The 13,943-nt window shown below is 35.5% G+C and overlaps 1 protein-coding gene across 1 annotated transcript in view; it reads left to right on the forward strand.

The window, feature by feature from the left end:
- DDX10 (DEAD-box helicase 10) overlaps window positions 1–13,943 on the forward strand; it is a 394,465-nt gene that overhangs the window by 28,506 nt on the left and 352,016 nt on the right. The window contains 2 exon segments of the mRNA XM_079101583.1: window positions 3,061–3,223; window positions 7,124–7,208. Of these exon segments, the coding sequence (XP_078957709.1) occupies window positions 3,061–3,223; window positions 7,124–7,208 (248 nt within the window).

Genomic DNA, 13,943 nt, shown 5'->3' on the forward strand with positions numbered 1-13,943 from the left:
GTCTTCTCCTTTAAGGAAAAGTGATTATGGTTCATTTGTGTACCACTTTTCATCTGTATTTCAGATTCTTGATAACATATAAGCAAATAATAGATCAGTTCTAGATCGATAGCCTTAATAATAGCTTACCCTAAGTATACAGGTAAGTTTCCCTCCAGCTTCTTGAAAAGCAAGTGGTGGTCTATTCTGTTGTCCACCGAACCCTACCCTTTTACCATGTAATTAATGACTTCAGAGCTTCTTAGTACCTATTTTAGATTTTCAAAACTTTGTCTCCTAGATACTAGAAGTCATTTTGAGTTCTGTGTTTAAAAAGTTTCTACTTTGCTTTTCTTCTTGCCACAGTAGACAATTGTCCCTGCTTGTGTCTGTGACCAACCTTTCCAGTGTGCTCCATTCCCTGTCCTTTCATTTTATGTAAGTCCTTTGCCATTGCAAATGTCCCCTTTGTCCCACATTTTCTTTCTCCTTATTCTTTTAGTAATGCCAATATTAAGAGAAAACAAACAAACAAACAAACATATCCCTTGTCCTTTTCCAGTCACTGCCTCTTTCTCTGCTATTCACAGCAGTCTCTTCTAAAGACTTACTCTCCTGTCTGAGCCATTTTTTTTTTTTTTTAAACCTCCTGTTCTCTCCTAAGCCCTTCACTGAATCAGCCCTTCAGAGAGAAAGCTTTCCAGAGTCAGTGCTAAGTTATCAGTCTTTATCTTATTTGACCTCTCAGAAGCTTTAGATACAACTGATCATTCCCTGTTGAAACACTTCAGACTTTTGTGACTCCACACTCATTAGCTTGTCTTCCCATTCTGCTTTCTGACTGCTCTATTTTGAACTCCTTTGTGAGACCTTTGTTTGACCACTGCAATTTGGAGTGCCTCCCTGACCTATCTACTCTGCCCTTTTTCCATCTATGCCTTCTTGGTAGGTACTTTTATTAGTTTTATGGCTATAAGTTCTACCTGTATGTTAACAACTGGCAAATCCATATGTCAAGGCCTAGATTCTTTTCTGAGCTCCCGATTTATATGTTCCCTTGGTCACTAGATATTTCTGGTGGTTTCTAGAAGGCATTGCAAATAAAACATAATAAAAACAATTTAAGAGTTTCTATTCTTAGAACTGTTTTCCCCAACTCTTCTCCATCTCATTAAGTGACAGAATCCTTAATTCCTGTCTGTTTTAATCCCATACTCAAGCTATTGACTTCTCATTGGCTCTATCACTTCTCATCTGCCTCCTCTGTTCCAGTGCAGTCTGGACCGTGCTTAACTTTCTCTTAGCCTCCGACTGCTCCCCTTCCTTATTCCCTCACTTTGTTTTCTTTAATTTTTCCAATTTATAGCCAGCATGACCTTGGAAAGTCAACAACACTAGAATATGTCATTGTTTTGCTTAAAACCCTTCAATGACTTTTTCTGTCTGTTAGACTTAAATTTAAACTCCATGCTTAGAACCTCAATGACTTTATTCCACGTGTGTCCTCATTCCATGTATGTCTTCCACTCCAGCTGGTTTGTTAAAAGGGCAGGAATTCAAGGTCAGTCTTGGTTCAATAGTCAGATTTTACAATTTCATGAATTTAATTTATACTTCCCAAATTTCCACATGTACTTTTTCTAAGATTGATTTGCCTGAGAGTGCATCTGTGGTCCACAGGTCTCCTTTGCTATTTCCCCTTCTGTGGTGGCCCTTTTTATATATTTACAAGAAAAAGGAATAAATCCATTTGTTGTTAATCTTGCTGGTACCTTATTTCATTATTGGAACCTCCCTGGCATTAGAGAATTACTGCTGAGAAAGTGAACAACACTAATGACTTAGTAATAAGTTGCTGCATGATTCAGGTGGTTTCCCATTCTTTATTTTGAACAGAATTGAAGAGAGATTTAAATGGAGTTGTAGCTATTGAGATAAGTAATTTTTGGTCATTTCTCATTGTGACTTTTGGCAGATTTTATAGGAGTTGAAAGAGAGAAGCTTTTCTTTGGGTCCATTTTCTATATTTATGTGAATAGATTTTACTAATACCTAGTTTAGAAAGAGAAAGTAGGAATAAAATGATGTTAAACTCTGTCTTGTCTAACAGTCCATACAATCCATTTAAGAAATATAAACATAAATAAATAAAACTAAAAATAACAGCTATACATTCTAGGTCTATACATTGAGATATATTTACAATACAGATTTTTTTTAGTACTGGGATTGAACCCAGCACCCCCACCCCTATTTTTTGGTACCAGGTATTGAACCTAGGGGTGCTTAACCACTGAGCCACATTCCCAGTCCTTTTTTATATTGTTTTAGAGACAGGGTCTCACTGAGTTGCTTAGGGTCTCACTAAGTTCCTGTGAGGCTCTCTTTGAACTCGAGATCCTCCTGCCTCAGCCTTCAGAGTTGCTGGGATTACAGATGTGTGTCACTCTGCCTGGCTAAAATACAATTTTATTTATATCTAATGTCTGTTAAACCCAGCATCTCTTATTTTGGTCATTTCTGTGTTCATTATTGTAATAATTGCTCAGTCTGACGAGAAAATTAATACAGCCTATGGACACAGGAAATTAAAGGTAACACTAAAATTTATGAAATAGCACGTGATCAATAAGGAGCTTTCAAGCCTAAAACCTAATATGCAGTTCTATGAGGGCAAGAACTGTAAAAGGAGGAAAAGGAATAAAATTTGTTAGAATTTCTTTACATATTAGTCACTTGGTTGGTGGCCTGTAGTTCTGCTATTTAGAATGCCTTGGACATTTAATAGAAGAAAAGGATTTTTTTAAAACATCAGTTTAACTAGAAATTGTCTTTTTATAATTATTCAAATTTGGAAAGACTTTTGATGTCAACTGAAATGTATTTTTCCTTTCAAAATTCTTTTAGGAAATATGAGCACAAAATTGAAGACTCTAAACTCCATTTGCCTTTCTCTGCTCCATATTTAAATTTTCTTTTAATTGGTGAAATTTATGTTCATTAATGCATTGTTGCTGTTCATCTTTTAAGCTTTACTGCTGCCATTCAGAGTACCAAACTCATTCTTTGGTTAATGCCTAGGTTCAGTACCTGTATCGAGTTTTTTGCCGTCTTCGCCCTGGTATTTCTATCCTTGCTCTCCATGGTCGACAGCAACAGATGAGAAGAATGGAAGTCTATAATGAATTTGTTCGCAAGAGAGCTGCAGTACTCTTTGCTACTGATATTGCAGCCAGGGGGTTGGGTAAGAAAACTTCCTACAATGAAATGTCTGTAATCATGGGAAGCACAGTTTAATTTTAAGGTGTATTTTTGGAAATCTAATACATTCAAATAATTGGGTTTTTCTTTTCTTGTGGGAGAAATTAGTAAATTAATAAGTTAATTAACATTAAGGATGTGACAGTGAAACATTCTGTAATATTTGTATCTTTTGTGCTTTTATCATTGTTTCATGATATAATTACATCTTGGAATCTAATAAGCCTGTAAAACCAAGGTTTAAAGGTATGGAAAAAAAAAAATCTTGTTTTTTTTTTTTTAATTGAAAATGTGTTGATATTGTAACTTATTTAACAGGAATTTTTGAAGTTCTTCTTTTCATCCTTTTATTTTTATTTAAAATCACTGTTTTAAGCCAGGTACAGTAGTGCATTCCTGTAATCCCAACAATTTAGGAGGCTAAGGCAGGAGGATCACAGGATCTAAGCCAGCCTCAGCAAAATTAGTGAGACTGTCTCAAAAGAAAAAAATAGAAAGCCAGGGGATGTGGCTCAGTGATTAACCACCCCTGGGTTCAATCCTTGGTACAGGGAGAAAAAAAAAATCACTGTTTGTACTCAAAATTTATTTAAAACATTCCATGGTAATTATGTATACCTTGTGGCTTTGTGAGAGTAGAATGAGGATGAAAGTAGAAGTAGTTTAGAGGTAGGAATAAGAGGTGAGAATAAATAGATGGTAGCTTTGGTAGCTTTGTTTTATGTATTTAATTATGACAAATTTCAAACCTGAATGAAGAGTAGGTCTTATGTTCTCTGATATACACATTATATCATTTTAACAATTATTTTTATCATGATCCTCCTCCTGCCCTTATTCTAAAGCATCATACCAGTTTGTCCACATGTGACTGGAGACAGTAGTGAAGTATACATATTTTAAAAACTCTAGGTTTTTCTCAGCCTAATGATAACTCTCCCTCCAATCTGCATTGTTCTTTGTGTAGTTTTGAAACATTTTTTATTTTCCAATTATATCTGACTTTTGAACCTCAAGTAAGTAGTTCTAGGTCAACAAAAGCATGTTTTAGACTGAAGTTTATTCCTTTTATAATCCCATTTTGCAAAATAATAATTCGAAAAGATTCACACATACACAGTCCAGTCACAATAGATAGTAATATTTTGTCACATTTTCCCTGGATTCTGTTAAATCAAATATTGATGTAGTTCCTTTTTGTACCCTCTCTCTCATTTTACTTTCCTCCTTCCCACCAGACAGTTACTATGGTATATTTGGAAGGTAACCTTTTAGTTTCTTATATCTGGTTCAGTGAGTAGAAATTAGCAGATCTGTGAACTGCAAATAGAGGTGAGAAAAACCTAGTTATCACTAACTTTTGACTGAAATTTAGCTCTATGAACGTAAGCAACAAACTGTCATAGTTTCAACAGTTCCTGTGACTTTGTCAGCACTTAAAATCATATTTTCATTATATATTAGTTGTTACAGGTAACTTGGAATATTATTTACACTCACATTATTATTTACAAAATATAGTGCTTCTTAGACCCATAATGAGGTTGTGTTAATATTTTAGTAAGCAAGCATATACATTAGTATATAAAAAATTTAATAAAAATGTTTCATTATAAATATTATAAATATTTTTTCTTATAATCCAGTGTATTTTGCTTTGTTAAAATCATTCTGAAATGGGGGTTATAGCAAAAAAAGGGTCAAGAGCCTCAATTCTAGTTTATTAAAGTACTTTGTGAATGTATTACCTTAGGTGATAGATAAGCTTTTTATTATAAACAGTGTCATAAGTGCTGAACTTTGACTTGCTCTTGAGATCGTTCCATGGTGATGTATAAAGATTTAATGTATTTATGTAGAGTGTCACAGAGAAAGAATTTCCCCAGTTACATGTCTGTTCCTGTAACAGTGGACACTTAAGTTTTCAGTTTTTTGTACATAAAAATGTGCAGTATTCTCAGCTTTCCTTGTCACTATGCAAGAACAACTTCAGAATACATTTGTATCTTCTAATTTTATTTTAGGTTTAATTTAATTTTTTAATTTTTATTTTCAAAATAATTTTTAGTAGTCAATGGACCTTTATTTTTATTTATTTATTTGGTGCTGAGAATCAAACCCAGTGCTTCACACATGCTAGGCAAGTGCTCTACCACTGAGCCACAACCCCAGACCTTAATTTTATTTTTTAATAAAATTATGTGGGATAATGAGTTGCAATTGAACAGACCCTGCTCTACCCCTCTTTTTTTTCACCTAGAAGCAATTACTTTAAAATCATATTTCTTATCTGGTGTCTAGCTCTATTTAACTAAGTAATCTTATACTACCACTTCATGACAACATATCTAGAAATTACTCAAAGACTTCCTTTTATTAACTCTCACAATTATCTGTCTTCTGCTAACCCCCATCTTTTTTATATTGTTATAGCATGAGTTTTGGCTAGATAAAAGCTTTGTGTTTATATTGTTTGACTATAGTTCCTGCTGAGGGAAGTAATACTGTTTTCTTTCTCATACTGTGTTTGAGTTGTTATAAAATTTGCTTAGATTTCTGTGTTCCCAATTCTGATTTCTCAAATGTTCAAGAAGGCATTACATGCCTAGTTTTCTGAGTGGAAACACAGTTTTGTTTATTTTCCCTTTAGTACCTAGAGTTGTTGACTAATGGCTGTCACTGTGAGGGTATTTGGACAAAGTCTGTCATTTTGTGGAGGATTCAAAATACTGACTTCTATTCTTTTTGAATATGTAATTTCTCCAGAGAAGTGACCCCCAATCCCATGTAAATTAAACTTGCTGCTGGCTCTGGGGAAGCCTAGCAAGGAAGTTGACACCAGTGCCTCCCAAGAAGCATGAAGACTTTACCTCAGGATCCCTTTTTCACTCTGGCTCTGGTGCTCTCCCTTCTGCCCTCTCTGATATCCTGGAGTTTGGAGCCTTTCTCTAGTACAAAACTTTTGCTCTAAGAGACCCAGCTGTACTGGGTGAGGGATGAGGCATGAGTTTTAAGTGTTGCTTTCAACCTGTTGATTAGCCCTGCAATATCCCCTTTCTTCTGACTTCCTTCTGAGATACTTTTTACTTAAAGTTCTGAGAAAAATTGCTTTATAGGTTTTTTTTGACTTTCTCCCTTACTAAATTTCAACCCTTTTGAGTAGGTTGTATGACTTAATGATACTTATAAGCATAAAACTGTCACTATTTTATTTTATTTTTTTTTTGGTACTAGCGATTAAACCTGGGGTGCCTAACCACTGAGCCACATCCCCAGCTCCTTTTTATTTTTGCTTTTGAGACAGGGTCTTGCTAAGTTGCTTAGGGCCTTGTTAAATTGCTGAGGCTGACTTTGAACTTGTGATCCTCCTGCCTTAGCGGTAGTTCTCCTCAGAGGATACTCTGGAAATGAGTGAAAATTGCTATAGCCCTAAGTATATAGGAAGTAATTATTGCTCGGAATCAGGGACAGGGATCTAGAAAGAGAACAATTCAATTAGAAGTAGAAGTAGTAGGTAATGTAAACCTTTATTTAAATTTAGAATCCAGTTATATAGTTCACTGAGACCTCAAGAAGAATGTTTCTTTTTAAGATTATTAAACATCAGGGTATTTCATTATTTGTTTGACACAAAGCAATTTGTCTCTTGTGTGTCAGTTGTGAAATAATCTTCACATTCAAATACTGTCATTAATTTTAGTTCACATTGTCCAAGAAGCAGTGTTTATCATTTCTTGGTTCTTGCAATTAATTTTATTTTTAGTAGAGTTCACAGTTGATACCAGTTTGTGTTGGCAAGCAGTATTGTGAAATAAAAATAGTATAGCAGGACAGATCTTGAAACTGATTTTTTAATTTTTAACTTGACATTCCTTCTGTACAGATTTTCCAGCTGTAAATTGGGTTCTTCAGTTTGATTGTCCAGAGGATGCCAACACGTATATTCACAGAGCAGGTAGAACTGCCAGGTATGTGTCCTGGTCCATTTCTTTGCTTTTGGTACTATTTAAATAACAAAGCATTCTTCAGACAAAGAATGGAGAAATTAGGTGAGTATTGGTTTGGCATTTGGGGAGTGGTTTGTTAGTAACCTGACAGTTGTGATTCATTATGACTGAGACTTGATTAATGTTGAGAAAAATACATTAATCTTATTTTAGTTTCTTGTGTGACCTTTCTTCTTCTAAATTTTTCACCCATACTGCTCACCTAACATCATTCATTAAGTTCTCATAACCTTTATAATTTCAGATGAGAAAACTGAGTCTTTAAGTAGGTAAACAATGTGTTCAGAGATCCACAGGGTCAGGATTTGAATCTAGGCAGTCTGAGTCCTCTGGTCCCATCTTGTACTCTTACCTCTCTATGTTATAGGCTTTATTAAAGGGACAGTATTTTGGAGTCTTGATTTCCTTTTTCCCTTCTTCCCAGTGGGAATTGGAGGTATTGGTAAATACTTTTCGTTTTCTACATTTCCCTTCTCCACACCCCTTATATGTGCTCAAAATCTATGTGGAACTGTCTACAAAAGAAGACATCAAAGTCGCAGTGATTTGGAACTAACATACAAATGTATCTGAATAAATAAAAAAGATCACATGAAATGCATTTGAGGTTGCATTGAAGCTGGAAGATGTGCTGGTGGTAGAATTGTAAATGGCTAACAACATTTTAGGTAGCATTTGGTAAGACTTATCCAAAGCTTTAGAGTACCTCTTTTTGCCTTAGTAATTCTGCATTCAGAAATTGATCGTAAGAAACTGGGTGAATAAAGAATTGCAGTAAGAATAATTCTTACTGAGCTTTATAATGGTTGCCTCGGAAAAACACTCATTGTGATTAATATTTAGGTTTTTTACTTGGGATTAGTCACAGATGGGCTGTTTCTTCAGTTTTACATTTTCTTCCCATTTTCCTTTTCATCAAAACGTAATGATTGGGTACTTAGAGGGGTTTTTTTTCCAGTCTTTTTTTTTTTTTTTTTTTTTTTTTTTATTGTAAACAAATGGGATACGTGCTGTTTCTCTGTTTGTACATGGCATAAAGGCATACCATTTGTGTAATCATAAATTTACATAGGGTAATGTTGTTTGATTCATTCTGTTATTTTTTCCCTTCCCCTCACCCCTCCCACCCCTCTTTTCCCTCTGTACAGTCCTTCCTTCCTCCATTCTTGTCCCCCTCCCTAACCCTAACTCTAACCCTAACACTAACCCCTCCCTCCCCCCAATATGTGTCATCATCCACTTATTAGCGATATCATTCGTCCTTTGGTTTTTTGAGATTGGCTTATCTCACTTAGCATGATATTCTCCAATTTCATCCATTTGCCTGCAAAGGCCATAATTTTATCATTCTTTATGGCTGAGTAATATTCCATTGTATATATATGCCACAGTTTCTTTATCCATTCATCAACTGAAGGACATCTAGGTTGGTTCCACAATCTGGCTATGGTGAATTGAGCAGCTATGAACATTGATGTGGCTGTATCTCTGTAGTATGCTGATTTTAAGTCCTTTGGGTATAGGCCAAGGAGTGGGATAGCTGGGTCAAATGGTGGTTCCATTCCAAGTTTTCTAGGAATCACTTAGAGGGATTTTAATGTTGTTCTAACTAGACTAGCAATTGCTTCTGATTTCAAGCCATGAACATCTAAGGCTTTCCCAGGGATGATAGGATCTTTAGACTCAAGGTTGAGTCTTCATCTGAGCAAAGACTATGAATGTATTTCTCTGGCAGTCTTGATATATCTTTTTACCTCACCTGCCTGTTGCCTGCAATAGGTATATCCTTTGTTTAACGGATTATCTAAGAATTTCCTTCAGGACTTAGCACTGTTCTGTTTTTACATCTAATTTTTTTGATGTCCTTGAAGGAAAAAAAAAATAACAAAACAGTATTTTGGAATATGGTGGCCCTTGTTTCAGTTGAACTGAAAGTTGTTCATTGTTTTACTCAGCTTTTTACTGATGTGACCAAAAGAACAATTGGAGGAAGAAAACTTTATTTTGAGGCTCATGGTTTCAGAAGTCTCAGTCCATAGATGGCCAACTCTAACCCTAACCCTCAGGGGTCTTAGGTGAGGCAGAATATCATGGTGAAAGGATGTGGTGGAAGAAAGCAGATTACAGCATCACCACCAAGATGCAGAGAGAGAGAGAGAGAGAGAGAGAGAGAGAGAGAGAGAGAGAGAGAGAGAGAGAGAGACACACACAGAGAAAGAAGGAACATGTGAGTGAAAGAACTCAACAGGGATAAAATACAAGCCCCAAAGGCATACACCTAGGGACCCACCTCCTGTAGAGGACACCCTGCCTGCCTACAGTTACCACTCAGTTAATCTCTATCAGGGGATTAATATACTGATGAGGTTAACCCAGTCATTTCATCTCTAAACTTTCTTGAATTGTCTCACACATGAGTTTTTTGGGGATACTTAATCTAATCCATGACATTCATGTTCTAATACAACTTAACTAATAGAGCTCCTCTTTCAAACAAATAAACTTTATATTTTTTGTTTTTTTCTGAGACTTAAGAAAAATGGGACATGGATAGAACCGTTCCGCTTTTCATTTTATAAAAGGTACATGGTGTCACAGAGGTCTTTAATCTGTTGGGTACATGTTTGGATTATGGTTCATAATGAGGTCTTCTGAGAAGTTATTAGTGGTGTTTGGATATGATGTCTCACAACTTACAGACCAGAGAAGTACTTGCAGGTCTTATAGATGTGCCAATTGTATATGTGGATAGGGCATACTGATTCTTTCATAGAATATTTAGCAATATTGTATATGAAGACTATTGGACATTTTGTTATATTAGGAAAAGGTTCAAGAAGGAAAATATTTTGGGTTCTTGGTTCTAGTAAAGTTGCTGAGAGTCTAATGTTGAACATGCTATGGTGAGCACTAAATTGGGTAATAATGACTGGAGATGAAAAAAAAGTCATCATAATGATTATGTCTGAAGAGAGAATGCTAATTAAAAATGTTTTAATGTAGTTTCTAATATGGTCATTGATTTTAAAAGTAGAAACGCATTTGACCATTCATAACAACTAACTATATTCTGAATTGACTATTTTAGATATATAATCAGTGAAAAGGTTAGCATATATAATTCTTATCTTTTCCCTGGCAATTCAAAAGTTGCCATTAATGGACTTAGAAATAATTAGAAAGTTTCGTGGGCCATGGGACTGAATAATTGAGTTGAGTAAAGGCTAAATGAAAATTTGAAAACTAATTAAAATCCCGTGTTAGACTGTAATTAAAACAGAGTTGCCAGATAGTGTTTTGGAATTGAACAAAAATATATGAATATAGAAGAATGAATTCATTAGCATAGTAGCTGAGGTTGGTGGGAATCTGTATTTTTTTTTTTCTGTTTTAGCTAAATAAGAATAAAGGGTGATTCAGATACTTAATATCTTGAGGTGCTTTGTATCAATTGATTAACCTGTCTAGATTTCATTGGATCTATAGTAGTTGAGAAATTCTCATGTTTCCATAACTATTCATGCCCCTTTTAACAAAATGATCTCCTTTTGAGACAAGTGAGGCAAGAGATATAAATGTAGTTTTTAAATGCTGTATTCTGTGATATATTCTGCCATTAAGAAGCATTTCTCTGTAGGGCTTTCAGTTTTTGGTGCTCAAAAAACCAAGTTCTTTTATTTCTTATAAAATGTGTAGGTGAGAATAGAAATTCGGGAATGAAAAGTAGACACACATCAGATACTTTTATTTGGGGAGAATAGGGTAGCTGTAGGTAGAAGATAGGGGTTTATATATAACTGTTTTATTTTCCAGTGTACTCAGGTAAGATCATTTCAGCAGTATTACAGTTTCACTGTATTTACTGGTCTGCATTATGTGGCTCTGAGAGATTTTATGAATAATTTAGGTAGCAAACTGTGATTCCACTAGGGGACAGCAGAGGCCAAACCTTTGCATTGTATACTTGCTGACTGTAGTGTCAATTTCATAAAAATCGAGCTGGAAACAGGTTAAAATTCTTAATGACTTGAGAAGGATTCATGGTTTGTAGAATGTACTAGTACTTTAAAGAATCAATGAGAAAAATTTTTGGTGGAATTTCTAATTAGTTTGTAAATAGAAATCATAGTGAAAAGACCATTTCCATTTGCATTAACTTAAGCTAACTGAATTTCTTAGATATAAGATAGGACCTGCCTTTGTTGGCCAAATTCTCTTATTCCTTAGGTAAGATTTGTAAGGTCATATCTTTGGTCTGTTTTTCCTAGATGGAGGCTGATGCTTCCTGACATGACCTTCTACCGTTGTTGATTTCTAGAATTTAAAGCCTTAATTTTGCCATAAAGCAAATTGATTCTTGTAATTTGTATCTTGGAGCTATGAAGAGCTTGGGTAGAATATAGCTATAGAGGTAGACAGGGGCCGATACTTGTTAAGAGTCTGTCATTTCCTAGTCACTTCCCTCTGCCCTTGTTCCCTTGCTGTCTTCTAAATACATTAGGCAGAGTGATCTTTTACAACATAAGCTAGATCTTGTCACACCTCTGATGACTTCTCAGCTCAGTGAGAGACAGTGACTTTTAGGGTCTGTGCATTCATCCTTCACTCTGTTGGCTGTTCTTCCCTGTTTTTTAAATTTCACACTGGTCTTGGTGTTTCTTCTACATGTGTACTACTACAGGTGTACTCTTCCCTGAGGGCCTTCATATTAGCTCTTCTGCTGGACTGCTTTTCCTGAAGTCTTGACGTGGCTCTTTTTCTGACCCTCCCCCTGGTTACTCCTCCTCACCTTCCTTTTTGTTTTCTTTTTTTCTTAACACTCATCACCTTCAAATATACTTGAGTATTTACTTGATATTTTTTCTTCTTTCTCTTTACTAGATTGTAAGTTCTATAAAGGCAACCATGTTTGCCTTCTTATTGATGTATCCTAAGTGCTTGGGAAATGGCCTGATATATAGTCGAAACTTGAGATAACAAATCAGGCTCATAAATCAGATTCTACCAAACACATTAATTACCATCACTGTTGTAAATTGCCATCTGACTTAGTGGCTTACAGAAATAACCTTTCTTAGTTTCTGTGGGTCAGGAATCCAGGTGTTACCCAGCTGGGTCCTCCAGCTCAAGTCTAACACAAGGGTGTTGTCAAGATGTCATAATGGTACTTGAAGGCTCAGCTGAAATAAATCCATTTCCAAACTCACTGACGTGGTTTGCAGATTCATTTCCTCCCTGGCTATTAGTCAGAGGTTCCTTTTCATGTGACTCCCTTTGAATGGAAGCTCACAAAACAGCAGACCTAATCAAAGAGCAAATGAGAAGGCACAGGAGAGAAAATGGAAGCAGTAGTGTTGTTTATGACCTATACTTGGAATTCAGGCTTCATCTCTCTTGCAGTAATCTAGTGCTCATACATGCCAGCCCTACTCCTTGTGGAGAGACTACAAAGAGGCGAATACCAAGAGGTGCAGATTGTTAGGAGTCGTTTTAGGAACTGCCTACCACATCCAGTGTCAGGCTTCACTGATTTCAAGGATGAATGCAATTCCAAGGGTAGCTGAAACAAATAAGTCTAGGTCCCAAGTATTCATTCACTGGTACATTTGGGGCTTCTTGGGCCCAGATAAACACAGAATACTAAATGATATGTTTGACATATCACTTAAACAAATGATCCATTTGTATACTTGCATATTTGGTCACAAAACTCACTAGAAATATATGTCTTGGATCTTTAGATTGTGAACAACCCTGGTACATCCAGTCCAAAGGTAAGTGCCTCATATATGAAGACACTCATTCTACTAAATACCATGTTTGCTTCCAAAGGGTTCTGTCATTTGTATTTTTGAGGAGATTTGACCATACCTTTAATTTTTTTTTTGTTTCAACTGGGACAACCTCTTTCCTACACACAGGGAATGAATGGATTGTTGTTTAGCCAGTTCCATTCCAAAATTGAATAAATAATTGTTGAGTAAATAAATGAATGGACTCATTTAGCCAATAGAACAAGCTTGTGGAAGAAATTGTCTTATTAGGAAACCCCTTCCCAGAGACTTGAAGGTAAAATACATCTAAGATTACTCAGTTAAGGACCAGGCCTGGGATGTATACTAAGGTCTCTCTAACTTCTTGTTGGAGTGCTAAATCCAGCTGTTTTTACTTAAAGGGTTCTATCGGCTGCTGCTCCCCTGCATGGCTCTTAGAATGTATGAAAGCCAGGAGAAGGAAGGTAGATGTCTTTACTTAAATTTGTAATCATGGAGATCAAATAAAAATATGTGTTTTCCATCTTAATTTGGACTATGAGAGATAGGTATCCCATAGTTGTTCAGTTATTTAAAGTCAGAACATTTAGGTTGGAATTTGACTTGGTACTCTTAGACCAGTTTTTAACTTCTGAGTCTGTTTCTTCTATAAAATGATGTTGATCATATCTGACTCTCACTTGTTTTCTGACAGTACAGTTTTAGGTAGTACAATTTTATTTTTCTTTTTATTCTTAATCTATTAAAATTTAGTTTAGCATTTATGTTTTGGAAATTCATCTTTTCCTTGTCTCTCTCTTACTGAACCTGAACCTACTGAACCTAGGACTGCTTTACTACTGAGCCGTCCCCAGCCTGTTTTTTTTTTTTTTTTTTAAACTTTTCAGCAGTCTTAAGTTGGTGAGACTGGCTTGAACTTGTG

The sequence above is a fragment of the Sciurus vulgaris genome, assembly GCF_902686455.1.
Source record: "Sciurus vulgaris genome assembly, chromosome: 11".
In the NCBI taxonomy this organism is placed as follows: domain Eukaryota; kingdom Metazoa; phylum Chordata; class Mammalia; order Rodentia; family Sciuridae; genus Sciurus; species Sciurus vulgaris.